General features: G+C 58.2%; 1 protein-coding gene across 1 annotated transcript; it reads right to left on the reverse strand.

Annotated features, from left to right (window-relative positions):
• Positions 1-6,645: 6,645 nt before the first annotated feature.
• On the reverse strand, positions 6,646-27,300 carry LOC308194717 (maestro heat-like repeat-containing protein family member 2B; the record flags this gene model as incomplete). Its single annotated transcript, XM_080590918.1, has 38 exons — positions 6,646-10,857; positions 11,092-11,214; positions 11,715-12,194; positions 12,469-12,612; positions 12,818-12,929; positions 13,131-13,268; positions 14,196-14,383; positions 14,666-14,828; positions 15,059-15,213; positions 15,458-15,610; positions 15,699-15,811; positions 16,536-16,659; positions 16,870-16,974; positions 17,369-17,461; positions 17,577-17,715; positions 18,125-18,204; positions 18,518-18,775; positions 18,873-19,028; positions 19,527-19,649; positions 19,799-20,049; positions 20,232-20,289; positions 20,690-20,742; positions 21,150-21,291; positions 21,585-21,625; positions 21,748-21,910; positions 22,107-22,214; positions 22,354-22,473; positions 22,837-22,910; positions 22,997-23,110; positions 23,222-23,291; positions 23,579-23,671; positions 24,226-24,369; positions 24,798-24,949; positions 25,455-25,553; positions 25,736-25,901; positions 26,493-26,615; positions 26,959-27,098; positions 27,276-27,300. The coding sequence occupies 38 exons, from the start codon at positions 27,298-27,300 to the stop codon at positions 10,423-10,425; spliced, it is 5,418 nt and encodes a 1,805-aa protein (XP_080447044.1). The 3' UTR covers positions 6,646-10,422.
• Positions 27,301-27,961: the final 661 nt, after the last annotated feature.

The following is a 27,961-nucleotide window of genomic DNA, read 5'->3' on the forward strand; positions in this document are numbered from 1 at the left end:
CTGCCCTGCCCACGGAGACGACTTCCCCTCTCCCTCTCCCTCTCCCTCTCCCTCTCCCTCTCCCTCTCCCTCTCCCTCTCCCTCTCCCTCTCCCTCTCCCTCTCCCTCTCCCTCTCCCTCTCCCTCTCCCTCTCCCTCTCCCTCTCCCTCTCCCTCTCCCCATTCCCCTTTCCCTTCTGCCCTGCAGGAGACGGGCTCGCTCTGGAGGGCAGAGAGGTTTTCCCCACCCCTCACCCCCCCACCCTGCCTGCCCAAATGCCCTGGGATTCAGCTGCTTCCCCGCAGGGAGCCCCCAGCCCCAGGCATAGAGCCAGTCTGGGGCCTTTTGCAGCCAGCCCGCTGGGCACAGACAGAGGCACCGTCGGGGGCATCCCTGCTGCCATCCCCAGCTGGGAAACAGCAGTCCTCACCTCTTCCTCCTGGCAGTCCAGCCAGTTTCCTGCCACAGAGCAGAACACCTGGGAAAGGTTTTCGTATATCTGCTCTTTCTCCGTGGCAGGCAAGGGGCATCCTTTCCAGGTGCAGATGTAAATGTTGACCCCTTTCGCCCATTGCTCCAGAACTGCACCAAGAGAAGAGAAAAAGGAGCCTGTAGCAGGGAAGGTAGCGGCACCCCCCCGCCAGCCTGCTGTAAGCACAGTTCAAGGCTCGCCCGGGTTCAGCTCAGGAGCAGATCTAGGTTTGAGGGCAAGTTGTGTGCTCGAGGTGTCTGGATGACAACGCCACGCTGTTTCTGTCCTCCACATGACGCCTTTTCCTCACAGTCTCCAGCATTTTCCTCTGCAGCCCCTGCCCTTCCCTTCCCAAATCTTTGCCCATCAGCACAGGGACATTAACCCGGGAGGAAAGCCCAGGAAGGCAGCAAAGGGACCCAGGAGTTCCCGGGCACCTTCACCTCCAGCCCACAGAAACCTCGTGGCCTTCACCCACCCTTTCCAGGTGCCCCAACGTTTTGGGATGGCCGAGGTCTGGCAGCACTGTGGGCTCAGGCCCGCCACGCCCGCTCTGAGACCGGAGCGAGGTGCCAAGGGCTGCCCTGCCCCTGCCCCTCCCCAGGGTCCACTCACCACCACAGGCGGCACGCAGGATCCGGCTGCTCCCTAACTGGCCCACCACGGTGCGCAGGCCCAACAGCATCATGCGCATGAAGGGGATGCACTGCAGGGCTGCGAAGAGAATGGAGAGTGGCCACGGTCAGAGCCCCCAGCTGGCACTGGCAGTGAGGGAAGAGGCGCTGCAGCCACGGTGCCCCCCAGCTCAGCACGGACCGTGTGGAGAGGGGAAGGATCCCTTTCCCCAGCTATCACAGACTGGCCCAAAGCGGGAGGATGGGGGTGCTGGACCGTACCATAGGTGCTGAAGAGTTTGCCCACAGTGATGAGCACGAACTCCTTGGAGATCTCCCCCGGGGCCTTCAGCTGGGCCTGGAGCTCGGCTATCACAAAGCTGAAGTGGGAGCGGGCCAGAGCCACCAGGACGTCACTAGCAGCCATCTTCGTGTCTTCCGTCACGCCCTGAAAAAGAGGCTCAGGTGAATTGCCCCCCGGGAGACAGGCTGAGGCACTTGGACGGGCTGAACAGGTGCAGGTGCCGGAGCACTGGCACAGAGACACTGTGGGGTCTCCCTCCTTGGAGATCTTCAGAAGCCGCCTGGACGCGGTCCTGGGCAGCCTGCTCTGGGTGGCCCTGCTGGAGCAGGGGTTGGACCAGGTGGACCCAGACAGTCCTGCCAGCCTCAGCCATCCTGTGATACCCTAATATGTGAACCAGCCAGCACCGGCTACGGGGCTTCAGCTCTAACGTTATCTGTGTGCTGGAGCCACTGGGAAGATGGCCCCTACTCCCCCACAACACCCCTTGGGGACAGCTGTGCCTGGGGCTGGGCGGCTGCCACCTCTGGTCCCCTGGGGAAGGAAGGTGAGCAGCTCCCCGGCTGTTGCTCCCCGCCTAGCCCAGGCAGGCATTTCCCCAGCCGCTTTGTCCCTCAGGGCTACTGGGGAGCCTCTGTTGGGCCCCAGTGCCAGAAAAACCTGTCTGCACTGCTCCAGATTTCCCTGAAATGCCTGGCAGGCTGCTCCCACCGCCTTCCAAGAGCACCATCTCACCTGGTCAGCTGTCAGGTCACGGGACACCTCTGCTATCAGCCGGTTCACGACACCGCACTGCAGGCGGCTGTCATCTCCCCACAAGACGCTCTCCAGCTCGCAGTAAGTCTGCGCTCTGTCACCCTGGGGACAGAGCACGACAGGGATCAGTTGCAGTTGCTTTGCCCTTCTTCCCAGGGAGCCGCCAGCTGCCCACCCCCGCTTGGCAGAGCCTAGGGACGTGCCGCTGGGGCTGGGAAGCTGCAATGGCAACACAAATCCCCTGGCCTCTAGGCTTTGGCACCCATGGGACCTTGGGACGGGGCCAGGGCAAATGACTGCTCCTTGGTTAGCTCCAGGCTGGGCCCTGCCCCGCGCCGGGGCTTCTGGACGAGGAAACCAAGAGGGCAGAGGTGCCGACAGGCACAGCTCCCCCTGCGGCACCCAGGGAACCCCACTGCATCATGGTGGGGTGCCCCCAGCTCACCTCCTCGTCTTGCAGACGCTCTAGCAGAGAAGTCACAACAGTGGCAAAGGTCGGGGCCGCTTCAGGGACAGGCCCCGTCACCCTGCCTCTGCTGTGGCGACGTCTACGTCTGGGCCGGCAGCCCACACAAGTAAAGAGACCTGGAAGGAAAGAACGGAGCAGGTGTCATTGGTGCTGCTGGCTGCAGGGGGCTGGAGCTGGTAGGGACAAGTATCTTGGCCAGTTTGGAGAGAAATCTCCGCAGGAGATGCAGCCCCGAGCAGCCTGCTGTGAAGGGTCCTGCTTCAGCCCCCAACCTCCCTCCCGCTGCCCCTCACCGCTAAGGGCTCTCAGCCTCTCCATCGCAGCAGGATGTCCCCAGATAGACACAATGCTCTCTCTGGGTCCTCCTCCTACAGGCCCCACAAGCAACTGGGCCACAGCTGGCACCCATGCCAGAGGGATATAGGAGCCAGGCACTGTGACATCACCACCAGGGCCTGTTACCACACAGAGGGCCGTCCCTACCTCACCACTGAAGTAGACTTGAAGAGGAAACTTCTGCACTGAGATACATCGTGGCAAACCTACAGTATCATGGTCTGGTTGTCACCTTCCACCACTTCTCCACTGGGGTCACAGGATCACAGAATATCCTGAGTTGGAAGGGACCCACAAGGATCACTGAGTCCAACTCCTGAGTCTCAAAGGACCGCCCAAAAAGTCAGGCCCTGTGTCCAAGAGCGTTGTCCAAATGCTTCTTGAACTCTGGCAGGCTTGGTGCTGTGACCACTGCCCTGGGGAGCCTTTTCCAGAGCCCGACCACCGTCTTGGTGCAGAACGTTTTCCTCACACCCAGCCTGACCCTCCCCTGTCACAGAATCACAGAATCACGGAATGGTTGAGGTTGGAAGGGACCTCCAGGGATCCTCTAGTCCAATCGCCCTGCTCAAGCTGGGTCACCTAGAGCATGTCACAGAGGATCGCATCCAGGCAGGTTTTGAATATCTCTAAAGAAAGAGACTCTACGACCTCCCTGGGCATCCCCATTCCAGTGCTTAGCTCCATGCCATTCCCTCAGGTCCTGCCGCTGTCCCCAGAGAGCAGAGCTCAGCGCCTGCCCCTCTTGCGTTTGACTAACCTCTGTGTCTGCCTTATGCTGTTTTATGAAAAACAGTGTTGAGAAATGCACGTATGTATCCCAGATGCTTCCATTCTGCTTTTCACAAAAGAAAGGACATGAAGCTATACATACAGAACTGTATTAAAGTGTACACTGGAGCTTTGTGAAGTGTGCTGACTGATGTTTTTACTGGGGAGATGTTTCTCCAGGTATATGCCAGGTACATAAATCACTTTCCACTGCAAATAACTGATTTTTATAATTTTTCTGTAAAATGAAAATAGAAGCTGAGTAGCGTGAATTTGAGGTAGCTACTTACTGAATTATCAGCATGCTGTATTCCTAAACAGCAGTTTAAAGTCTTCCAGCTATACAAAAAAAAAAAAAAAAAAAATCCTGAAATTAAAAAGGTAACTACTTCAGGAAGATAATGCTTATAATTAATACATTAATGAAAATAAACTTGGTAGGATATTTCTGTGATCTACTACTCTACCTTTCTTTAGGAAAGCACCAAACTCAATAAAATCAGAAGTCGAACGAACATATCTATATATACTGATACTGCATTGAACCCAAATAGAAATCTTTTCTTGTTGCAGTCAGCAAAACCAGGTTATCTTTCTGAAAGAAGAGTCTGATGGTAATTTTATATAAAAATGTTCTGGAAATAAATCACCAGAACTAGACTCCCATTCTTCATCATACTGATTTTTATGGTCCAAAGAGAAGGATGATAAGAGTGACGCTCTAGCCTGGTAGAGAGCATATTCATCTGAGATATGGAGGTCCCAGGCTTTCCTTTCGTGAATACTGAAGTGTTTTGCACAAAATGGAACAGCTTTGACAGAACAGATTGAGAAAGACTCTGAAGCTTTAAGTACCATTTCATACATTCTTCTCGTCCTCAAGTGTATGCTCAACCACGGATCACAACAAAAAAAAGAGTTCTTTCTAATATTCTTGATACCGCCACAGCGGCGCCACCAGCTCTGATGGGCTGAGAGGTGCCACTGGCTGCCTGGATTGGCCCGGTGGAGTCCTCCCGGTCCATTGGGGAACCATCTGGTACCATCCGGAACAGGCCAGAACCGGCTGTGCCTGGCCCACCTCGAAGACAGTTAATTCCTGCTCAGTTGCAGTAGCAAGACTTTATTTTACAGTGCCAGTGTATCTAGTTAAAGAATGTTGTTTACTGGTGTATTCACAAATTAAAAAAGAAACAACACCAAGGTTTTTTATTTGTTTGTTTGTTTTCAGGAATTTGCACCGTAACATCCATCTTATGCACGGTAGTACTCTCACAATAGTGCAATAGAATTGCTTTTATTGTCATGTCCAACCTTTACTCTTCTTCCTAAACACACTCATCTTTTTGACTGGGGCATGAAAAGTACAGAATAAAAGTAATTCAGGAGGTTATATAAGATCTGTTAAAGCAGCAGGTATCAAATGGCTGTCTCACTTCACTTTCACTACTTCAGACGTAATTACTGCTGCTTAAGGGCGGACGGGCTGGAGTCAAATTTGCAGTCTAAATATTAAGAGCGGATGACGGCAACAATAAACACCTGTCAGCAGCTGCTTTCATATACTAAAAGAATCTGCTTGTGTCTGGTCAGAGTGATAAAACCATATGAGAGTTCACAAATTAACTGACTGTAAAAGGATTTGTCAGACCTGCTGGGCTTCTGAATTTATATATCATTTTGGAAAAATATTTGTAGCTACAGATTTGTGACTGTTGTAACAGGAAATCAAATCAGAGATAAGGAGAAAGGCAAGTATAAGGTTTTTTATCTACGTTTTATGCAACTGCCTCTACTTTTTGAACAGCGTATGCAGGACTTCCTAGTAAAGTACCTCACCTTCTGCTGACAAGGCAAGGAAAAGCGTGCAGCTTTGGGCGATAAGCGCACCTCTTACGTCATCAGCAGACACGTTTAGGATACTGTCATGTTAATGTATTGAAATTTCAGTAAGTATAGCTTTATATTTCTTCTGGCTTCTCTTGTCTTTCACTTCTAGCACTAGACATGTAAAAAAAGGCCCAGCAATCCCGCCAAGGAGCCAACCCGCTAAGTTTGTAAGCATCTGCCTCGGTAAGTTTCTTATCAAACACGCACATTGGGAACAAACGCCGACTCCACGCCACCGGGCCCTGGGGGACCCAAAGCCCCATCTTGGGGAGGGCTGGCGTGCTGTTACAGCGTGCCCTTACGGCGTGTTGTTACAGCGTGCCCTTATGGCGTGCTGTTACAGCGTGCCCTTATGGCGTGTTGTTACAGCGTGCCCTTATGGCATGCTGTTACAGCGTGCCCTTATGGCATGCTGTTACAGCGTGCCCCTATGGCGTGCTGTTACAGCGTGCCCTTATGGCGTGCTGTTACAGCGTGCCCTTATGACACCGGGGCCATGGGCTCCACCCGCCCTGCCACAGTGGCGCCGCAAGCTCTGATTCGCTGAGAGGTGTCTCCGGGTGCCCCGGTGGAGTCCTCCCGGTCCATTGGGGAACCGGCTGGCACCATCTGGAACAGGCCAGAACCGGCCGTGCAGGCTGTGCCCGGGGCAGCCCCAGCCTTGGCTCCCTCAGGGCCGCCCCTGCAGCCAGGCATGAGATCTATAATGGCAGAAAGCATTTCCATTTGGACCAGGCTGCCACCAGTAAGTGTTCTTGTGAGGGTGTGCTGCTGCGAATGAACAGCAGTCGTGCACTGGGCATCTGACGAGTTACAGCATGGGGACTGCACTCCCTGCCCATTTGTCTGCAAGGTCTTGAAGCTGTAGTGGGTTTATGTGGCAAGGTTTTGGCAGCAGGGGGCCATAGGGGTGGCTTCTGTGAGAAGAATCTAGAAGCTGCCCCTCGTTTGGTAAGGGCCCCGCAACTTATCAGAGCCGAACCAGTAAGTGATGTTGTTTGTGCTCTGTGAGAGCGTATTTAAGACGGGGGGGGGGGGGGGGGGGGGGGGGGGGGAAGAAAACTGCCACACAGCAGCTGGGAGAGAGAGAGGAATGAGAAGAATGAGAAACAGCCTTGCAGGCGCCAAGGTCAGTGAAGAAGGAGGGGGAGAGGTGCTCCAGACACCAGAGCAGAAGTCCCCTGCGGCCTGTGGTGAGGACCATGGTGAAGCAGGCTGTCCCCCTGCAGCCCATGGAGTACCACAGTGGAGCAGGGTTCCACGCTGCAGCCCGTGGAGGAGACCACGGTGGAGCAGGTGGACCTGCACTGACAGAGGCTGCGGCCTGTGGAGGACCCCCACCAGAGCAGATTCTGGGCCAGACCTGTAGCCCGTGGAGAGAAGACCACGCAGGAGCAGGGACTCTGGCAGGAGCTGCTGCCCATGGGGGATCCAGGTTGAAGCAGTTTGCTCCTGAGGGATGGACCCCGTGGTACGGACCCATATCTGGAGCAGTTCTTGAAGAGCTGCTGCCTGTGGGCAGCCCACGCCGGATCAGTTTGGGAAGGACTCCACAGCACAGGGGACGAGAGTGACCGAGAAGGAGCAGTGGAGATGAAGTGCCATAGACTGACCACAACCCCCATTCCCCTGTTCCCCTGCGCCGCTCACGGGGAGGAGGTGGAAGAGGGTGGACGGTGGGGAAGGCATCTTTGGTTTCTTTCCTTTGTTTCTCGCTTCTCTAGCTTGTTAGTAATAGGCAAAAAATCTTACTGTCTCCCTACTCTGTTTTGCCCGTCACGATAATTGTTGAGCAATCTCCCTGTCCTTATCTCAATCCTCAAGCCCTTTGCATAGTATTTTCTCCCTGTTCCTCTCTGAGGAGGGGGAGTGAGAGAGCGGTTGTGGTGGAGCTCAGCCACCCATCCGAGTAAAACCACCACAGAAGCGTTTGTTGAGAACTACTTTTGAGAGCAGTTTTCCAAAGATGCCCAAGATGAGTTCCTGTAATGTGCAAAGTGTGAAAAGGGCTCTTTAGTGAAACCTGGGGGAAAAAGTTAAGATCCAGGTTATAGTAGTATACGTTCTTACGAAATGTACACATTGAGGACAGGGGTGGCAAGCAGTTTCTTCTTAAGGGAAGAGAGTTTTGTAGAAACAAATTTGGAGAGGTTTGTCAAGAAAAAAACCTTGGGGACACAGCGTAATAGCAAGATGGAAAGGTGCTCAAGAAATGTTTCACAGTATTACTGCAGATTCACAGAGGTCAATATCTTTGTAATGTTTGCAGCAAGGGGAAATTTATAATGTTGTGTTCGTAAGGTACCCATAAAGCACCAGCTTTTTTACCACTGAGAACTCATGTAAGCATTATGAGACGTCTGCACTATTATTTTGTTTACCAGTTACTTTATTCATCAAGGATCTTAGGAGATGCCGACTGGAGCCCTCCTAATAACAGTTTTATGCCACAGGAATTTTCAACGTTTGAATGAAAGCCGTATTACAAACACTTGGTAAGAAATGTTTCTCCTAATGCCCTTCTAGCTGTATGGGAGTCGTATGTTTCTGTCAAGCTTACAGCTTAGGAAAGCCAAGGATTGCAGTAACTGTAGTAGAACCTCTGAGCTGGTATCCTATAGGAAAGCTCTGGTAGAGGCCTTGTTAAACTTTCTACTGCTCGTTATGATTCTGTTACACAACAGAAATTTTTGAGAAAGGGAAGAAAATAGTCCAAATTTTTTTTGAAAGCTGTTTTGGCCATAAAACAAAGTAAGAGCAAGGGACCTGCACAGGAGATCCAGTGTTTAGGAATAAAATGACAAGAGAGTCACAGAATCATAGCATGGTGGAGACTGGAAGGGACCTTAAAGCCCATCCAACACCCTGCCATGGGCAGGGATACCTCCCACCAGACCAGGTTACCCAAAGCCCCATCCAGCCTGGCCTTCAGCACCTCCAGGGATAGGGCATGCACAGCTTCTCTGGGCAGCCTGTTCCTGTGTGTCACCACTGTCTGTGTAAAGAACTTCTTCCCAGTGCCTAATCTAAATCTACCCTGTTTCTCCACAGCTGAGGTGCAAGCCTGCAGGGAGGAAGAGACTGTCTTTGCACTGCAGGGGCTGTTCAGCCATTTCATCCATGTGCTCCTCTCTGTCTTTCCAGGTCGCTACTGGCAATGAGTTGGCATATGACGATGGCGTGCTTGGTGCAAGCTTGGTGCTTGAACTTCTCCACATGCGTCACGTGAACTTGACTTCCTCTGGCTGCCCAGATCGCTATAAACCACCTCAAGCTTGGCTCACTCCCTAAGGTACAGGATACATCTCTCCCACTTCTTGGTTAGTGCTTAGGTAACGCGATTATTGCTTAGGTAGCACATAGAAAAGCACCCCAGGTGCCCAAACAGATGTCGAGCCCCACTACTGCGCTTCGGATGTTACCATAACTCCCTACTTCGCCACAGGACACGAGGAGGGCTGGCGTAACATTACGGCATGCTGTAACGGTGCTGCGGCCATGGGCTCCACCCGCCCTGCCACAGTGGCGCCGCAAGCTCTGATTCTCTGAGAGGTGTCTCCGGGTGCCCCGGTGGAGTCCTCCCGGTCCATTGGGGAACCGGCTGGCACCATCTGGAACAGGCCAGAACCGACCGTGCAGGCTGTGCCCGGGGCAGCCCCAGCCTTGGCTCCCTCAGGGCCGCTCCTGCAGCCCCCCGCAACCCAGCCCTCGCGCCCTGCCCCCAACGTGGGGTGGGAGGACGGGGCAGGGGGACGGGAGCAGGCCTCAGCCCAGAGGCGCTGAGCAGCGGCGGTGCGCTGGGCCCTGCCCGGCTCTCCCCTCGCCCAGCCTGGCTGTGGCTGCCGTCAGGCAGCTGAGGCACTCCGTCCCCCGGCATCGCACGTGCTGGCTGCTCCCCTCCCAGCCTCGTCCTGCACAGGGCTGGAAACGGTTCCGATCCCATCCCATCCCTGAGGACTGGGGTGAGGCCGACCTGCCCACAGTGCCCAGGTCTCTCTCCTGGCCCACCTTGACGACAGGAGCGACGTTTGCTTTCTCCCAGTCCTCAGCAGCCTCTCCTGATCGCGGTGACATTTGAAGGATAATCCTGGGAGGCCTCACGGTGAGGTCCGCCAACTCCTTCAGAAGCCATTTGTGCATCCTGCCAGGCCTCGCCCCACAGGCTCCAGCGTGCCCCCCCTGGCCCTGGGAAAAAGACCCTTTGTCCACAGTGGTGAGGCCACATTGGGTTGTATTTCCCCAAGTACACAGCGGTGAGACCACGTGCGGAATTTTATTGCCCACAGTGTGCCACAGTCACGGAGGGCTTTGTCTGCCGCCTGCCACGCTCGGGTGTCCTCAGTGCTGCTCAGGCCTTGGAAAGCTGCAACAAGACAGAAAGAGCTGTGAGCAGCCAGCCCAGGCAGCTGTCCCCCCTGCCACCCTGGAGCTGCTCCCCCCTGGCTGGCCGGCCCCTGGTGCCGGGCATTTGCCGGGCTGCTTCTGGGCTCTGACCTCTGCCCAGACCCGCGGATCCGGAGCTCAGCCCCACGTGAACCGACCTGCTATCTGACGGAGCCTCAATTCCTTCTTCTTCTTCTCGCCAGGATGTCATCTAAAGTACAGAGCAAAGAGGCAAACATCAGAGCACTGCTCCACAGCCCTGGCTTCCCGCCCTGCCCTACGGCTGGGACACATACTTGGGGAGCCACTGTGCAAGGCTCTAAATATCACAACTTGATGGTTGCTAAAGCTTTTTAAGGAACTCGGAGGCAGGTTGCAATGAAAAGCCCTGTGTCCCTGTCTACCCCATCTTGAGCCCATGGTACACAGCACGGTGGGTGCTGTGGCTCAGCCTCCGGAGCAGGCCCCGGCAAGGATGAACCAGCAAGCTGGTGCCTGGCAGGCTGCGGGGGGCAGGCTGGACTCGCTGCCCACCACGCTGCCTGCACCTCCCCGGGACGGGGCAGCGAGCCAATCTGAGCATCGCCCCGTGAGGGGCCCGGCCACTCTGCTAGCGCCAGCTGTGTGGTGCTTCTCCTGCACACAGGCCAAGCTCTGAGCAACCCTGTCTGCCCTGTTCTGCAAAGGCAGGGCCCAGAGGAAAGAGGAAAGAGAAAGCAGAGGCCCCTCCAGCTCTCTGGTCGGGAAAGGGAGTGGTAAGTTCCAGTGCGGGCTCTCACCAAGGATTTCGACGGCCGATGTGTGCAGCCTCTGACCGTTCTCTAGGCAGCCTCTCCTGGCTATGGTGTGGAGCCTGTCCAACATGGCGGGGGCGTATCTGGCCTAGGGAAAGACAGGAAGGCACAAGTTCATGTGGGTCCGAGAAGATGCCTTCTGTTGACCCTCAGCCAGCTGGCTGGGTGGGCCGCAGGGGGAAGGTGAGAGGCAGCGGGTGGCCAGGAGGGATGGCCATGTCCCAGTCCCGGCCAGCCCAGCATGCGTCACCGCACACTCCCCTCTGGGAGCCAGGGCAGGGCCGCAGGGCCCTGATGTCTCGCCGGAGCACAGCTTACTTACCAGGTGACTGCAGACCTCATACTGCAGCTCGTTTGCACCCAGCCTCTTGGAGAGATCGATGATCTCCTGCACCCGACTCAGCCCCATAAATGGAGCACAGAGACTGAAGGTGATCTTGCACATCTGAAAAAGAGAGTTGTGCCGTCATTCCTCCTCCACCAGAGTGTCTGGGGCCTACCCAGGGAGCTCGTCCAGCTGTGTGCTGCTGAGCTCCACCTGGGCGGGGGGCTGCCCGAGGGGCACTCGCTGGCAGGGGAATGCACTGGCGGCAGCAGAGGGGACCTGCTCCATCCCTTAGGCCGGCACCCGACCCAGTCCTGATGCCTGGCGGCCGGATCCGTGGGCTTGCTCCCCACTGCCCTCTCCCAGGGGAGCACCGGCTCCGGGAGGAAAAGGCAGGCACAGAGGCACGTGGCCAGAAAAAGGACCAGAGGCCTGAGATGGTCCTGCCAGCGATGCTGGTAAGACTGCCCTGGGCAGCACAGCGGAAGGCTCGGTGAACACTTTTAGGAGGGATCTGCAGAGACGCCCAGCAGCTGCTGAGCAGGCCGGAGTGGCAGAACGCCTCGGCCGTGGCCGCGCAGCTTTCTGTGGCTTTGGGAGTAAGCTGCAAGGGCACTTACGCTAGCAACTGCAAAGTCGGGATCCCGGAGGTGCAGGAGAAGGCTGACCCATGTTTCTGCCACTTCTCCGGCGAAGAACGACCGCTTGATCGAGGCTGAGGAGGCCAGGACTGAATAGAGGCGGAAGGCCGAGTAGCGAAGGTACTCTAGTTCCTGCAACCCAGAAACCCGTTTGTCAGCTGGGTAACGAGGCCAAAGCAGACATTCAGCCAGCAGAGGCCATCCACGCGGCGCGTGCAGGCCCCTGCCCACCCCCCACTTCTCAGACCAGCGGCAGAAAGAGTTGGGTTCACTCACAGACTCGAAGAACATCTTGGTGGACCTGGCGATGGCTTCAAAGGCCGATCCCAAGTTCACTGCCTGCAGCACCCTCACGAACTCAGCTAGCGCCACCATGCTTTCTGCAACCACCTCGGGACAGGCAATGTCCGCCAGGCTCTGTTGCAGCACCTGTACAACAGGTCTCCTGTGCTTTCGCACCTGCAAAGCCAAAGACACGCACAGACTTAGGGCTCTTCCTGCCTCAAAGAGCTGCTCTTTACGTGGCTGACAGGTCTGTTACGAAGCATTGTTACTCTGACATTTTGCACCAAATTTTCCCTTGGCAGCCCTGCTGGCATCAGGGGAAGGAGCGTGGCCTTAGGAAAGAGCCCTGTTTTTGCCTTTGCCGCTCTGTCCAGGCTCTCGAAGCAGCTCTCCCCCGGGGTCTTGCTAGGGAGGGGCTCCAGTCAGAGCACAGGAAAATCCGTCTCACCTCCATGGGCACACTGCTGACTGCGTTGCCCAGAGCTCTCGCTGCCATCTGCCTTATGGTGCTGCTTCGGTGCTGTGCTTTCTCAGTGAAGACCCTGAGAATCTTCAGGACGTTCCTCCCCTCGATAGGCGGGTCATTCATCAGCTACAATAGAGCAACACATCCACGAGAGTCAGGACACAACCTCAGCCCAGGCACAGCACACAAACAGGGTTCGAACAAAGGAGCTTCCATCCGAGTCTCGATGGCGACGCTTTCTTCTGATCTCTTCCCACAGAAAGAGGCAGCCCAAGCAGCAATACCTTTAAGAAAAGCCCTCTGGAGCCCTCCTGCCCTCCTAGTGCCTCACCTCAGCAAAGAAAGCCATGGCCGTCAGCTGCAGGTTTGCTGATGGGCAGTCCAGCCACTGGGAGAAGCTCTCAATCAGCTCCTGTGAGATGAGCTGCGCACGGACCAGGACTCTGCACAAAGAGCACAAGAGGCAACGCCTGGTCAGGCGGGAAGGCTGCAGGCTGCCACCCCGGACTTCCCCTCCTCCAGCACAGGCGCTGTTCTGTCCTGCAGCAGAGCTCCCCGAGCACGCAGGAAAGGTCCCCGCCAGCCGTTGCCCTGGACGCAGCCACCCAGAGGAAGGTGGTGAGATGCTGCCTTGGGGCTCTCACCTCGTCAGGAGGCACATGCCCTCGGCATGAGTGTGGGGGCTCTCCAGCATCGCCGACATTTTTTGCATCCAGGACGGCGTCAGCCAGTTCTTCTGAGTGCATTTGCTCAGCACTGACATAAGAGTTTCGCAAAAAGGCCTGGTGAAAGAACAAGAGCCAGAGGAGTCTCAGATCACAGCAGCATTCCGGAGGGGAAGACTTAGCAGAGCAAGAATGCTCAGCAGCTTTACGAGCCGGTTCTTCACTCATCCCAAGTTCCATCGAGGGAGAGGCAACTGAAGCAACGCTGTGTAGCCGCCAAGTCTGTAAAGCTGGCAAAAAAACAACTGTCTTTCTTAGACCTGGCAATGCCCCAAGCCACTTACAGAAGGACAAAACCCAGGGCCCCCAGGCTCAATCGATGCCAGGCACCCACAGCCCTCCCTACGGGCCCTTGCTGCCAGCACGTTGCGCAGAGGGACTTGCAGGCTACAGACGGCCCCAGCTTTCTCCTGCCCTTGAGGAGCGGGAGCAGGGGCAGAGCGCGGTGCTACAAAGAATTCCCGGGATGGGGCCCCCCAGCTGGGCCTTAAGGGGAGGAAAGAGCACCCTGCGGCAAAGTGCCCTGTTATGTTGTGGGGGGACCGACCTGACCACTCGAACCTCCGCAGGGAGGCAGCACCGCCTGAGTGCAATGGTTGGTGCACCCTGACAGGCCATGAATTACACCGGCAGGGCCTCTAGGGCAGGAAAGCACATCTGCCTGTGGTCAGAGCTGGGCCACAAACCCTACGAGGATGTGGCAGCTGTGCTCGTGCTCCCTGGAAGTCACCGCGCAGGAAGACCCTCAGCACACAGACATCTCTACCGTAAGGAAAACAAACTTTGGACAAGCCATCATGCAATAATTACAGCCTGCCCGAGCGAAAAACAGAGAAAAGAAACCCCAAACAAACGGGGATGGGAGGAAAAAAACAAATCTGCAGCCTCAAGTGGCCTCATGCCTAGGAAGCAGGACAGGAAACAAACAAACATGCTTGCCTAGGCAATTCCAGGCCCCCCTTCCCTGCTCCTCCCGCTCCTGACCTGCGCACGTTGTCCTCTCGCCGCTGATCCTCAGAGAGCCCTCTCCAGGGGCTGAGGGGCGCAAACAGCATCTCTTCCCCCAGTGCCTCGCTGACCTGCAGCAGGAGCCCAGGGAGGAGGGAGGGAAGCAAGCTCTGGACCCCCTTCTCGGCCTGCACAGACACCACTTCTGAGATGGCACAGGCGACCTACAGGGAAATTAGACCGAGAACCACCTGTTAAACAAGAGCTTTGCCACCAGCCCCGGCCCCCTGGCTGCCTGGGGCACTTTTACTGCCTGCACGTCCCGTATCCGTGACAGCCTTGCAGCCTGGGAGCAGCGGCTGTCCCGGCCGTCCCGAACTGCTAACGCGGAGACGCCCCAGCACAGCGTCCTGGCAGTGTCCAGAGACGTTTGCAAAGGGCACCCAACGCCTTTGCCTCGGACTTTGTGTGGGGGAGCAGACGCAAAGCCCTGCCACTGAACGTACAGTCAAGGACTCCGGAGAAGGCTGGTGGTCCTCCAGCCTGCGACTGGACGAGCTGGGCTCGGAGCTGTCGTCTCCCACTCTCTTCAGCTTCTCGGATAAGCGCCTCAGCACACAGATGCCAATGCTGTCTTTCCCCAGAGTCCTCCACAGCTCCAGTGTGTTTCTGCAAAGGAGAAGATGTGCAACCATGAGCCCATATGCTCTGTTACCTGTGATGCCTTCACCTCATTCTTCTTCAGCAGCTGGGCTGAAGATGCCCGGTTCCTACCAGCGATACGAGCACACCTCAGACATTTTGGTGTAGGAAAAGGAGCTGCTGCTTCACTTGGATCACCCTAGTGGAGACAAGCTACGGCTCTCTGACCCCAGCAAGAAAGGGAGTAGTGCACATACCTGTCCATAGGCACAAACTTCTGGATGATGACATCAATCGTGAGCTCCTCGTGATAGCGGGCCAGGATCAGCACCGCATCGTGCACAAAGTACATGAACGAGGTCTGCAGCATGGACCATGTGCAGGTGTGCAGGATGGAGAGGACTCCTGGCACCTGAAAGAAGCAGGGGAGAAGGAATGTCTTGGTACGTCCTTGCTTCTGCGGGGACATGGACGTTCAGCCCATGAGCCACGCCTGCTCCCTTGCCACGCTTTCAAGCTTTAAGGCGAAATTTCACCCCTACCACCTTGCCCAAGCCCTGGCTCTGCACCGAGAGCTTCTTTAGCACACAAACGGCAAGATGTGTGGTGCGACAGCCAAAACGAGAAAGTCCACGTCGCGGAAAAATGTCTCTTACGTCTGGAAGAATGTCCTTTCCACATATTTTCACGAAGGTGATCATCCAGTTCCCTGCAGCACGCACACGTCTTCCTCTGGCACGCCGGAAGGTCTCCTTGATGGCCATCATGAAGTCCGTGGCCTGTTCTTTGGGGAAGTTTTTGCAAACGATCTGGAAAGAAACAAGAAACAGGAGAGATCCTGTCACGGCTCTGCTCCAGCTCTTCAGAACTTAATGCAAACTTGAGGGCACTCTTTACCTTTCCAATTTTGACAGAGGTCTGGAGCTGCTGAGATGTGGCGATCTGATTACTCAGCCCCTCACACCAGCTCGCAGGGTCGTCTGTCTCGAACACCCTGTTCGTGGCCTTGGCTGGAACGAGCATGGGGAGAAAAGGGGAGTCACACTTAGGGAAACTGAACTTCCGTTCCCGGGCTTTGCTGAAGGGGGACCAGAAGCCAGGGTAGTTAGTCTTTAACTCGGTGCAGCGGGATGTCCCTTGCCAGGTTCTGCAGCTGACAAGCTGGCGGTGCTTGTTTCAGGGGCTGCAGGCCTCTGCTCCCTGCAGCTGCCTCTCCTCCTGCCACACAGGCCACCAGCGTCTCTGGGAGGCCCACACTCTACTCTGCGCAGACAGATGCTGCTCGGTGAAAAGGTGGTAAGAACTGCCTTCGACGTGATTTCCCGGGGGGTTGGTTGGTGCCCCATCCAGCAGCTTCCTTCAGTACAGAGAGTGTTTCTCAAGGGGCTGGAAAGGGGTTGAACCAAAATCCATCGCCTCACGCTCTGGGCCTGCAGCTCAGCTCCCTCCTTCCTAACGCTCCTCACTTGAGGGGTCTACGTCCTGCTGTCAGCAGCGGGGGATGGCCCTGAGTGCCCCCGGCTGCAGGAAACGCTGCTGGCAGGTGGGACTGGGTGGTCCTCTGCCAGGATCCCTCCCCAGGTGGCTGGGGAGGTGGAGGACGAACAGGGTGGGGAGAGGACAGCAGCCGAGCACCGTGCCTCTCCTTTCCCTCCTGGCAGCAGGGCCCAGCCCCTGGGAGCCTGGTAGGGCCAGGCGGGGCACAGAGGGCCGGCAGGTGCCTGCTCTACTCACCTTGGATGTGGAGAAGGGAGCTGAGGCAGGTAGCGGCCAGCTGGCGGGAGCTGGTCACGGGGTCATAGGTCAGAGGCCCCAGCAATCCCGCCAAGGAGCCAAACGGCACGTAGGCACATCTTGTCTGCATGGGGGAGAGGAAGAACAAAGGCTGTAGGCGGCCCCAGCGCCCCCTTGCATCTCCCACCCGTGCCCCACTCAAGCCAGGACTGGGCAGAGGGGCCACCCCATAGTGCTGGGGGACCCGAAAGCCCGTGCACAGCTGGGCAGAGCTCCCCTTCCAGGCCCCAGTGGTTCCAGGGAGCACGGGCACACGGTGGGCATCCTTACTCACCTGGAAAGTGACTCCATCTCTGCAATCCGCCAGCAGCTGGGCGTAGACCTGCAGGGCCCTCTTGCGCTCCCACGGATTGTCCGAGGAGAGCCGGAGCCACAGTACCTGGGGCAGAACAGCTCTGTCTCACAGGGGGCATCTTTCCCTTCCCGCCATCCCTCTCCATTTCTCTCCCTTCCTGGCACTTTTCCTGAGGGCCTGCCCCGCGGCCCCACCGAGTGGGCACTGGCACTGCTGCCTGCACTGCCCCACTCTCTTCAGACACACCTGCCCCCACCCAGGAGCTTTTTCATGCAGCCATCTCCTTGCTCCAGCCGGCCAAGGGATGCCTCTTGGCTCTCCCCCCTGCAGGGCCCATTTCTTTGCCTCCCTGAGGTCACAGTGACCTGGCATGGCAGCAGGAGGTTCCTGCTCCTCTGCTAATTCGCCAGGGGCCCCAGATCTCGGTCCCCACTACTGACAGGAGGGATGCTTTCCCCACCGCCCCATGGATACTCACGTGGACGATGTCTACGAAGACGACAGTGGTTGGCTTTGTCTTGAGCAGGACTGCCATGAGCCGGCCCAGAGCCTTCGTGGCCATGTGCAGAGACTGGAAGCAGAGGAGAGGGACAGAGATGCGGTATCACGGTTGCTGCCAGCGCACAGGTTGTGCTGGGGGGTGGGGTCCTGACCAAGATGTGGGCAGGGAAGGGACAGCAAGGTACCTGTAGCTGCAGCAATGCCACCTCCGCGTTCCCTATCTCCTCCATCTGCTCATCCGCTGAAGGAAGTGGCAGAATGGACTGGCAGCAGTCAGACAGCAGGCTGCAAATTTCCTTCCTGCTAAAAGAGATCTTCAGCTTGCTGGCAAGGGGAAAAAGGAAGAGAAAAAAAAAAAGAAGAGTTACTAGCGCTCTCCAGAGACGGTCAAATGGCATCTGGTCTTGTCCTCATCGACCGCCCCAAATCCAACCAGCCTAGCCTGTGGCGGTGAGTGCTGCCTTCAGCTCCAGCAGCTGCTCTCTCCTCCCCGGCAGCAAATACCCCCCAGCTCCAAAGTGAGGGAGACCCTGGGGCTCCTTATCTTCCCTGCCAGATGGCAGGAGGACCAGAGCCTTTCTCCCCGCCCAGAACCTTCCCTACAGGTCACTGGGCACAACAGACCAGCCCTCCCTCTTGTAGATGCTGCTCCTCTTCCCCTACCCCCTTTGGGAGTTCCCCAACAGGACGAACGTCATCCCGCCTCACAGCCCCCGCAGCTCCTCGCTCTTACCTCCACTGCTCCAGGGCCAGAATCACCTTCAGGTGCAGTGACGATGCCGGGAATTCCCAGAGAGTCTTCCTCATCAAGTTCTGCAAGTCCCAGAGAGAAATTTGCAAAGTGGGCATTGGGCATAGGAGAGCTCTTGCACCCTGCCCAGAGACGGGCGCTACTACCAGACACTGGCTCCATCACTCCTGCAGCTCCCACAGAGGCGCTGCAGGATGTAGCAGCTCCCCAGCGGCTGCCCAGCCATGGCCACTGACTGCCAGCACCCAACGGCCCCACCAGCTGGGGACATGGCTCTAGGAGCTCAGGAGCTCCCACTCAGCTGAGGGAGACCTTCATGCCTCATGGCATGGCCCAAAACTCCCCTGCAAGACAGCTCTGGCTCTGGGCACTCACCTGCAGGATCAGCAGCAGCTTGTGCTGCAGGACGGGATCAAAGCTGCCGAAGTTACCCACAGCTTGGATGGCACAACCGACCTCGGTGATGCTCTGCACCAGGGCGAGATTTTTCTCCAAGTTCTGAGGCCCAGCAGAGAAGAAAACACTTTGAACTGGATGAAGGTCCGCGGGCTGCAAGAGGAACATGTGCACGTGGGGGAAATCTAGGGGAAGGGCTTGGATCTTCATGCTGGGACAAACTGTTTCTTGGGGGACCTTTTGAAAGAGACGGCCCATCTCAGTATGCCCTAGCGCGGAGGGACTGGAGCTGGGGCACCCAGCATCCCTGCCCCTGCACGCCCCGAGCTCTCACCTGGCTACTGGAGATGTAGAGCAGCAGGATGTTGCCCACGATGTCTGCCTCCACGTGGGCGAGCAGTTGTTCCTTGGAGGCACGCAGTGCCATGCTGCTGTAGGTGAGCATGGCAGCATTGCAAGTGGCCTGAGCTCTCCTGCTGGCCCGGATCATCTGCGTTGGTAAAGATGCTGTGAGACGTCTGCCCGATGGCCCCCCACACCCCACGATGCCCCTTGGGCTCCCGAGGCAGGAGCTGCCCTGCCCCTGCACCAGCTTCTTATTTCCCCGGGCACGTCCTGGCAGCTCCTCAAGCTGCTCCCCCAGCTCTCTGTGAGCTCTGGGGCCAGGAGTTGTTCCGAGCCCGCAGGCCGGGCTCTCGCATGGGGCTGGGCCGGAAGGGCGCAGCCTCTGTCACGCTGCATTTCGGTCAGGGGAACAGGGCTGTGTGCAAGCAGCCGCTGCAGCTCGGATCCACGAGGCACAAAACCCCATCCTCTCCGAAGACACCCCACGGGCCCCAGCTGCGGGGGGTCCCCTTCGAAGCGCAGGTCTCGAGGGGTTCTTACACTAGGGGCAACCTAAATGCAGCTGCCATGATTTGGCCGCTACTGGTGCAGAAGTGAAAAGAAGGTGGAAGAAAGCCAATGAGTGAAACCCCAAACGCTTCACCTTCTTGCGTCTGGAAGCCCCAAAACACTGGGCGTTGCACAGTGTGGCAGCAAACGTTGTGAAGGTCTCCAAGGCCAGGCGGAAGTGGCTGTCGGCGGCTTGGCAGACAAGAGAAATGATTCCCTGCAACAAAAGACCGAGGGACAGTTGGCACAGGCCCAGACGTTCAGTCACGGCCAGCCACAGTGGCAGGCAGCGATGAGGAGATGGAAAAGGCCTGGAGCAGGGCCGGAAGAAGCCCTTTCCCCCAGGGACAGACCAGGGAAACTCACCTGGGCCTCAGATGGCTCCTCAGGTTTTGCTTTCTTCAGATGTTGCAGCAGCTTCTCTTGGACGTGTGGGAGTTCCTGACAAGCTCCCAGCGTTGTCCCAAGAGCCTTGTACAGGAAAGCCTGGAAGGGAAAAAGCCGAGCCCGAGATGCAGCAACAGCGTGGCATGCTGGAACGGGGCCAGACCAGGACAGGCCCCAGCGCACGGGGAGCAGCCGAGACCGGACGCAGGGATGGGCTTTAGCCAGCCCCGCTCAGCACGGAGGGAAAGGCCGCTGGGGGGCAAGGGCTGGGGAAGCAGCGCAGAGCACCGCCTGCAGCCCCAGCCCCGCAGGCGGGCGCCCCGTGGCTGCGCTGCCAGGGGAGAGCCGGGCGGGGAACTGACCTTCTCCCCAGAGCCGCTGGGAGAGCTGTCCAGCCGCTGGCTCAGCTCACAGCTCAGGCGCTTGATCCAGGCGTCGTCCTTGATGGTTTCCAGTGATGCCCTCAGGAACTACAGGAGAGAACAGGAGAGGAAGCGAATGTTTCTTTGCCTTTTGCCAGGGCCGTTTCCCACATTCCCAGGTCCCGGGAACCTGCTGGGGGAGAGCTGCCTGGAAGGACAGTCCCTCGCCCCACCTCACCACAACCCTCCCTCCTTTAACCCGCCTGCGCTCTTCTCCTTTGACACCCCTTTGGCTCAGGACAAGCAGGAAGAGGCAGTGCCAAGGCACACGGCCACGCCAGAGTGGCATTAAATGAGGGCATTCGCGTTCAGCTGTGGCCCGTGTGGGGAGAGACTCCTCTAGGCAGGCAGGCACCTTCTGCAGGAGGAGGCGCAGGGTGCCTGGGAAACGCCCCTGCCACCTGGGAAATGCCACCTCTATATGCTATGCCTCCCAAGGCTGCCGTACCTTCAGCAGATGGCGCTCCCACTCTGCAGAGTCTGGGATGTTCTCGTTTTCTCCTAGAAAGTAGGAAGAAGAAAAAAGCCCTTGCTTGGGATCAAGCCACAAAAGAAGAGCTGCTGCAAACCCGGCCTGGCCCAGGGAACCTGGTGGCTGCACCCCCTCCAGAGGCAGCCTTCCTGTCCCTCCCCACAAGCACCGTCCCAGCAGGGACATGGAGGTGCCACCAAGACCAGCATGCTGTCCGAGGGGACGGCAAGGGCCCCATCCATGCGCCGGGACGAATGGGTCGCTGTGGGACCACTCCCCCCCCCCCCCCCAGCTTCAGTGCTGGCTCCCTGGAAGGGAAACGGCAGCAGAACAAGCACTGGGCAACAGGCAACGATTTCCCTTAGCCATGCTGGGAAGCTGACTTGTCATGCCCTCCCCTCCCTCCCCTGCCTCTCCATCCCCACCAGCACTTTACCCTTGAGGTACTGCAGCAGCAGGGGAATCTCGGTGTTCCACAGGGCCCCCACAGCTCCATGGATCCTGCTGTGGAGGCTCTGCATCACCAGCAAGGCAGCAGCTTGGAGTTCACTGCCCGCAAAAGGAGACCCCGCCACCACCTGTGTACAGAGAGCACAGAGAAGCAGGGTCACTTCTGCCGCAAGACCTGCGGCTTCTCCCATGAAGGAAGCAGCTCGGCGCTACCCCGGCTGCCAAGGAGCAGCTGATGGCTGCGCCCATCGTGCTTCAGCCACGGGAAGGGAACGGGGTCCCCAGGTGGCACACTCAGGACACGCTGCTCCCTCCCCAGGGCTCCTGACACCAGCCTCTAAAGCATCGCTGCCCCGGCCTCTCTGGACATCGCTGCCCTGTCCAGAAAAGCTCTTTCTTTCCCCAGGGCCCCACTACTCACCAGCAGGCGAGCCAGCAAGGTATGTGGCGTCAGCGTTGTCTCTGCGGGGAGAAAGAAATGCTGGGTGAGATGCCAAGCCACACTGTGCCCTGCCACTCTGACGTCCCTGCAGGACGCAGACACAGAGGTCAGCAGAGCTCATTGGGGGAGTTTCTACTCCTACCTTGCAACAGGGAGTTGAGGACATCGGGATCCAGCTCTTGATGCTCACGCGCTGCTGTTAACTCATTTCTCTCAGCCAGGGCTCGGAGACAGCGGGAGAGGGGGATCAGCATGCCCGTGTACTTGGCCGGCAACACATATATCAGCAGCCTCGGCCACAGGAGCTGTATGTAGGCAATGAGACAATTCAGCCCATCAGCATTTCTGCCTCAGCTCAGAGATGGAGAGGATGGTGTGCATCTCCCTGAGCCCTGGGCACTTCAGAGCACACTGGGGGGGAGCTTTCGGGTGTGCAAAGGGGTCTAGGAACAAACGGCCTGAAGGAGAGGAGCAGCAGCCGCAGGACAGAGTATGACTTACTTTGGCCATCCCTCTCACAGAGATGTCCAGTGACCCCAGGACGTCCATGCACAGCCCTTGTAGACCTCCTTCTTCCTGGGCTTCTTGGGCAGACAGGAGTCCTGCAGCCTGCAAGACAATGTTGGGAACCCCCCGGTTGCTCTCAGTTCCTGACCCAGAAGGCTCAGGCGTGGCCCGGCCAGTGCTCCCATGCCAGCCTCCTGGCAGCGCAGATCTCCCAAGGGAAGATGTTGCACACTGGCCTTACCCTTCTGCTCGAGCTCTGGCTGAACTCGCTGAAGATGTATCCCACAGCGTCCCACGCTGAACAGCTCTGGGCATTGGCACTGAGCAGCTCCCTGATGAAGTGCAGAACTGCCTTCCTCACCTGCCAGGGGTCAATTGTGGTTATGATTTTCCTGCTCCGAAGCCAAAGGGAAGCCACCTGCTCACCGGGGCAGCCCTTCCGGCCTGCATAGAGACAGCGAGGATGTAGGAGAAGCCTTTTCTCCTGAGGTCAGGGCACGCTTTAGCACCAGGCCGTGCATTTTCCCTGCACAGCACGGGGACACGGGGACCTGCCCATGCTGGCAGCGGCATCACCTCTCGCCATCAGCCCTCCAGTAACCAAGGAGCGGGGAAATGGTTGTCTAGGTCAGAGCCCTTCCAGTACAGTCTTGCCAGGCTCTGCCCTGCGGGAAAAGGTTTCTCTACCACCCCGACGGCATAGTCCCTTCCCAAAGCAGCTCACCCGGGTGCTGGGGTCCCTGCACACACACTTGACAGCCTCCACGACCTGGGGCAGCTTCTCTGTCATCGCGGGCTCTGCAAGAGATACAGCGAGGCATGCGTGGAGGCACAGCCCAGAGGGCGGAAGAGAGCCCTCAAAGCCCTGACCCCGCAGTACTGACCGTCACAGCGTGCCAGAGCACCGAGCAGACCCAGGGCTGCCACGCGCCCGGCCTCCCTCTCGTGGCTCAGCTGGGACTCCAGGAACAGGATCGTCTCCTCTGGGCAGATCCGAGCTGTGGGGAGGAAATCCCATCCTGCATTAGCAAGCAGCTTACACCCATTCCTGAGCTTTGGGAGAGAGCTGCCGGGACACCACGGGGCATCGCCACATCTCCTCTCCTTACCTTGCAGCAGGATGCACTGGGTCAGCTCTGCCTTATGGTCCTGGCTGTGCTCTTTGGTGTCGTCAGTGAGCTGTGGGAACAAGGTCCATTGGAGAAAGTCACATCGGCATCAAGAGGGACCGAAAAGGAACGGCGCTGCCAGCTCTCATCTCCCTGGGCACTCGTGGGAAGAGGACCCCCAGCCAAAACCCAGCCCACCCCACAGCGTCCACAGGGACACACGCACAGGTCTGGAGCACCCAGGAGCCACCCAGGAGCCAAGGCTGAGCAGCCTTCAAAGTCTCGGGGCTCTGGAGTCCTCCCGAGGCTCAGCCAAGAGGTAATTGCTGTGGCTGCGTGGGTGCAGGCTCCCCTTACCTCGTTGTACACGACACTGCTGATGGCAAGACACTTGCCCTTGGGGATGAGGGTCTGAACTTGCTCCAAGGCCTCCAGGAAATAAATGAGGCTCTGCAAGAGAACAAGAGAGGAAGAAAGGGCCAAAGCCATGTCAAGCCACTTGCGAATGGAGAAACTGTGCGCAGCTGAGGTCAGGGGAGTCCCCAGTGCTCCTGCACAGGGCTTCCTGTTCACCCTCCCCTCACGGCAGCACTAGGAGTCTCTTCTCTGAACAGAGCCTTCTTTTGGCAATGTTTCCAGGTATTTCCTACCCATCAGGCCTCTTACCCCCCGCCCCCCCCCGCCCCCCCCAGTCAGATACAACTGGACATGGCCCTGCACCTTAGAACAGAGCTCCCCATGCAAACAGCCCCCACGGAGGTGGTAGCAAAGCCTCTCAGCTCCCAGAGATGGGCCCCACTGACTCTCGGCTCCCTCCTGGCCCCATCACGGTTGCTCTTCTTTTGCCTGAAGAGCCCAGGGAGCCTCAGATCTCCATTGATCTCCCTGTTCCATCTTTCTCTAAGGGGAGCTCCCTGGCTCCTCCCTGCATGCCACAGATCCCCGAGCCCTCGTGCCACTCGCACAGACCCCACGTCCGTGCCAGGCCCTGTGCCACACCTCACCTTGGTCACCCTGGAGGTGTCTTGGACCGTTCGATACTGGTGCAGGAGCCAGAGGAGCTGCTCCCAGACCTGCTCCCGGTGCTCCTCCTTGTGCAGGAGGATGCACATCAGTGGAGTCATGGCCCTGATGACGGCCTGCTTGTCCTGGAGAGGAACCGGGGAGGCCCAGCGTCAAAGGCTGAAGGTCTGCCCTGCCCACGGAGACGACTTCCCCTCTCCCTCTCCCTCTCCCTCTCCCTCTCCCTCTCCCTCTCCCTCTCCCTCTCCCTCTCCCTCTCCCTCTCCCTCTCCCTCTCCCTCTCCCTCTCCCTCTCCCTCTCCCCATTCCCCTTTCCCTTCTGCCCTGCAGGAGACGGGCTCGCTCTGGAGGGCAGAGAGGTTTTCCCCACCCCTCACCCCCCCACCCTGCCTGCCCAAATGCCCTGGGATTCAGCTGCTTCCCCGCAGGGAGCCCCCAGCCCCAGGCATAGAGCCAGTCTGGGGCCTTTTGCAGCCAGCCCGCTGGGCACAGACAGAGGCACCGTCGGGGGCATCCCTGCTGCCATCCCCAGCTGGGAAACAGCAGTCCTCACCTCTTCCTCCTGGCAGTCCAGCCAGTTTCCTGCCACAGAGCAGAACACCTGGGAAAGGTTTTCGTATATCTGCTCTTTCTCCGTGGCAGGCAAGGGGCATCCTTTCCAGGTGCAGATGTAAATGTTGACCCCTTTCGCCCATTGCTCCAGAACTGCACCAAGAGAAGAGAAAAAGGAGCCTGTAGCAGGGAAGGTAGCGGCACCCCCCCGCCAGCCTGCTGTAAGCACAGTTCAAGGCTCGCCCGGGTTCAGCTCAGGAGCAGATCTAGGTTTGAGGGCAAGTTGTGTGCTCGAGGTGTCTGGATGACAACGCCACGCTGTTTCTGTCCTCCACATGACGCCTTTTCCTCACAGTCTCCAGCATTTTCCTCTGCAGCCCCTGCCCTTCCCTTCCCAAATCTTTGCCCATCAGCACAGGGACATTAACCCGGGAGGAAAGCCCAGGAAGGCAGCAAAGGGACCCAGGAGTTCCCGGGCACCTTCACCTCCAGCCCACAGAAACCTCGTGGCCTTCACCCACCCTTTCCAGGTGCCCCAACGTTTTGGGATGGCCGAGGTCTGGCAGCACTGTGGGCTCAGGCCCGCCACGCCCGCTCTGAGACCGGAGCGAGGTGCCAAGGGCTGCCCTGCCCCTGCCCCTCCCCAGGGTCCACTCACCACCACAGGCGGCACGCAGGATCCGGCTGCTCCCTAACTGGCCCACCACGGTGCGCAGGCCCAACAGCATCATGCGCATGAAGGGGATGCACTGCAGGGCTGCGAAGAGAATGGAGAGTGGCCACGGTCAGAGCCCCCAGCTGGCACTGGCAGTGAGGGAAGAGGCGCTGCAGCCACGGTGCCCCCCAGCTCAGCACGGACCGTGTGGAGAGGGGAAGGATCCCTTTCCCCAGCTATCACAGACTGGCCCAAAGCGGGAGGATGGGGGTGCTGGACCGTACCATAGGTGCTGAAGAGTTTGCCCACAGTGATGAGCACGAACTCCTTGGAGATCTCCCCCGGGGCCTTCAGCTGGGCCTGGAGCTCGGCTATCACAAAGCTGAAGTGGGAGCGGGCCAGAGCCACCAGGACGTCACTAGCAGCCATCTTCGTGTCTTCCGTCACGCCCTGAAAAAGAGGCTCAGGTGAATTGCCCCCCGGGAGACAGGCTGAGGCACTTGGACGGGCTGAACAGGTGCAGGTGCTGGAGCACTGGCACAGAGACACTGTGGGGTCTCCCTCCTTGGAGATCTTCAGAAGCCGCCTGGACGCGGTCCTGGGCAGCCTGCTCTGGGTGGCCCTGCTGGAGCAGGGGTTGGACCAGGTGGACCCAGACAGTCCTGCCAGCCTCAGCCATCCTGTGATACCCTAATATGTGAACCAGCCAGCACCGGCTACGGGGCTTCAGCTCTAACGTTATCTGTGTGCTGGAGCCACTGGGAAGATGGCCCCTACTCCCCCACAACACCCCTTGGGGACAGCTGTGCCTGGGGCTGGGCGGCTGCCACCTCTGGTCCCCTGGGGAAGGAAGGTGAGCAGCTCCCCGGCTGTTGCTCCCCGCCTAGCCCAGGCAGGCATTTCCCCAGCCGCTTTGTCCCTCAGGGCTACTGGGGAGCCTCTGTTGGGCCCCAGTGCCAGAAAAACCTGTCTGCACTGCTCCAGATTTCCCTGAAATGCCTGGCAGGCTGCTCCCACCGCCTTCCAAGAGCACCATCTCACCTGGTCAGCTGTCAGGTCACGGGACACCTCTGCTATCAGCCGGTTCACGACACCGCACTGCAGGCGGCTGTCATCTCCCCACAAGACGCTCTCCAGCTCGCAGTAAGTCTGCGCTCTGTCACCCTGGGGACAGAGCACGACAGGGATCAGTTGCAGTTGCTTTGCCCTTCTTCCCAGGGAGCCGCCAGCTGCCCACCCCCGCTTGGCAGAGCCTAGGGACGTGCCGCTGGGGCTGGGAAGCTGCAATGGCAACACAAATCCCCTGGCCTCTAGGCTTTGGCACCCATGGGACCTTGGGACGGGGCCAGGGCAAATGACTGCTCCTTGGTTAGCTCCAGGCTGGGCCCTGCCCCGCGCCGGGGCTTCTGGACGAGGAAACCAAGAGGGCAGAGGTGCCGACAGGCACAGCTCCCCCTGCGGCACCCAGGGAACCCCACTGCATCATGGTGGGGTGCCCCCAGCTCACCTCCTCGTCTTGCAGACGCTCTAGCAGAGAAGTCACAACAGTGGCAAAGGTCGGGGCCGCTTCAGGGACAGGCCCCGTCACCCTGCCTCTGCTGTGGCGACGTCTACGTCTGGGCCGGCAGCCCACACAAGTAAAGAGACCTGGAAGGAAAGAACGGAGCAGGTGTCATTGGTGCTGCTGGCTGCAGGGGGCTGGAGCTGGTAGGGACAAGTATCTTGGCCAGTTTGGAGAGAAATCTCCGCAGGAGATGCAGCCCCGAGCAGCCTGCTGTGAAGGGTCCTGCTTCAGCCCCCAACCTCCCTCCCGCTGCCCCTCACCGCTAAGGGCTCTCAGCCTCTCCATCGCAGCAGGATGTCCCCAGATAGACACAATGCTCTCTCTGGGTCCTCCTCCTACAGGCCCCACAAGCAACTGGGCCACAGCTGGCACCCATGCCAGAGGGATATAGGAGCCAGGCACTGTGACATCACCACCAGGGCCTGTTACCACACAGAGGGCCGTCCCTACCTCACCACTGAAGTAGACTTGAAGAGGAAACTTCTGCACTGAGATACATCGTGGCAAACCTACAGTATCATGGTCTGGTTGTCACCTTCCACCACTTCTCCACTGGGGTCACAGGATCACAGAATATCCTGAGTTGGAAGGGACCCACAAGGATCACTGAGTCCAACTCCTGAGTCTCAAAGGACCGCCCAAAAAGTCAGGCCCTGTGTCCAAGAGCGTTGTCCAAATGCTTCTTGAACTCTGGCAGGCTTGGTGCTGTGACCACTGCCCTGGGGAGCCTTTTCCAGAGCCCGACCACCGTCTTGGTGCAGAACGTTTTCCTCACACCCAGCCTGACCCTCCCCTGTCACAGAATCACAGAATCACGGAATGGTTGAGGTTGGAAGGGACCTCCAGGGATCCTCTAGTCCAATCGCCCTGCTCAAGCTGGGTCACCTAGAGCATGTCACAGAGGATCGCATCCAGGCAGGTTTTGAATATCTCTAAAGAAAGAGAC

Source organism: Anser brachyrhynchus (assembly GCF_964034855.1).
Source record: "Anser brachyrhynchus genome assembly, chromosome: 4".
NCBI lineage: Eukaryota > Metazoa > Chordata > Aves > Anseriformes > Anatidae > Anser > Anser brachyrhynchus.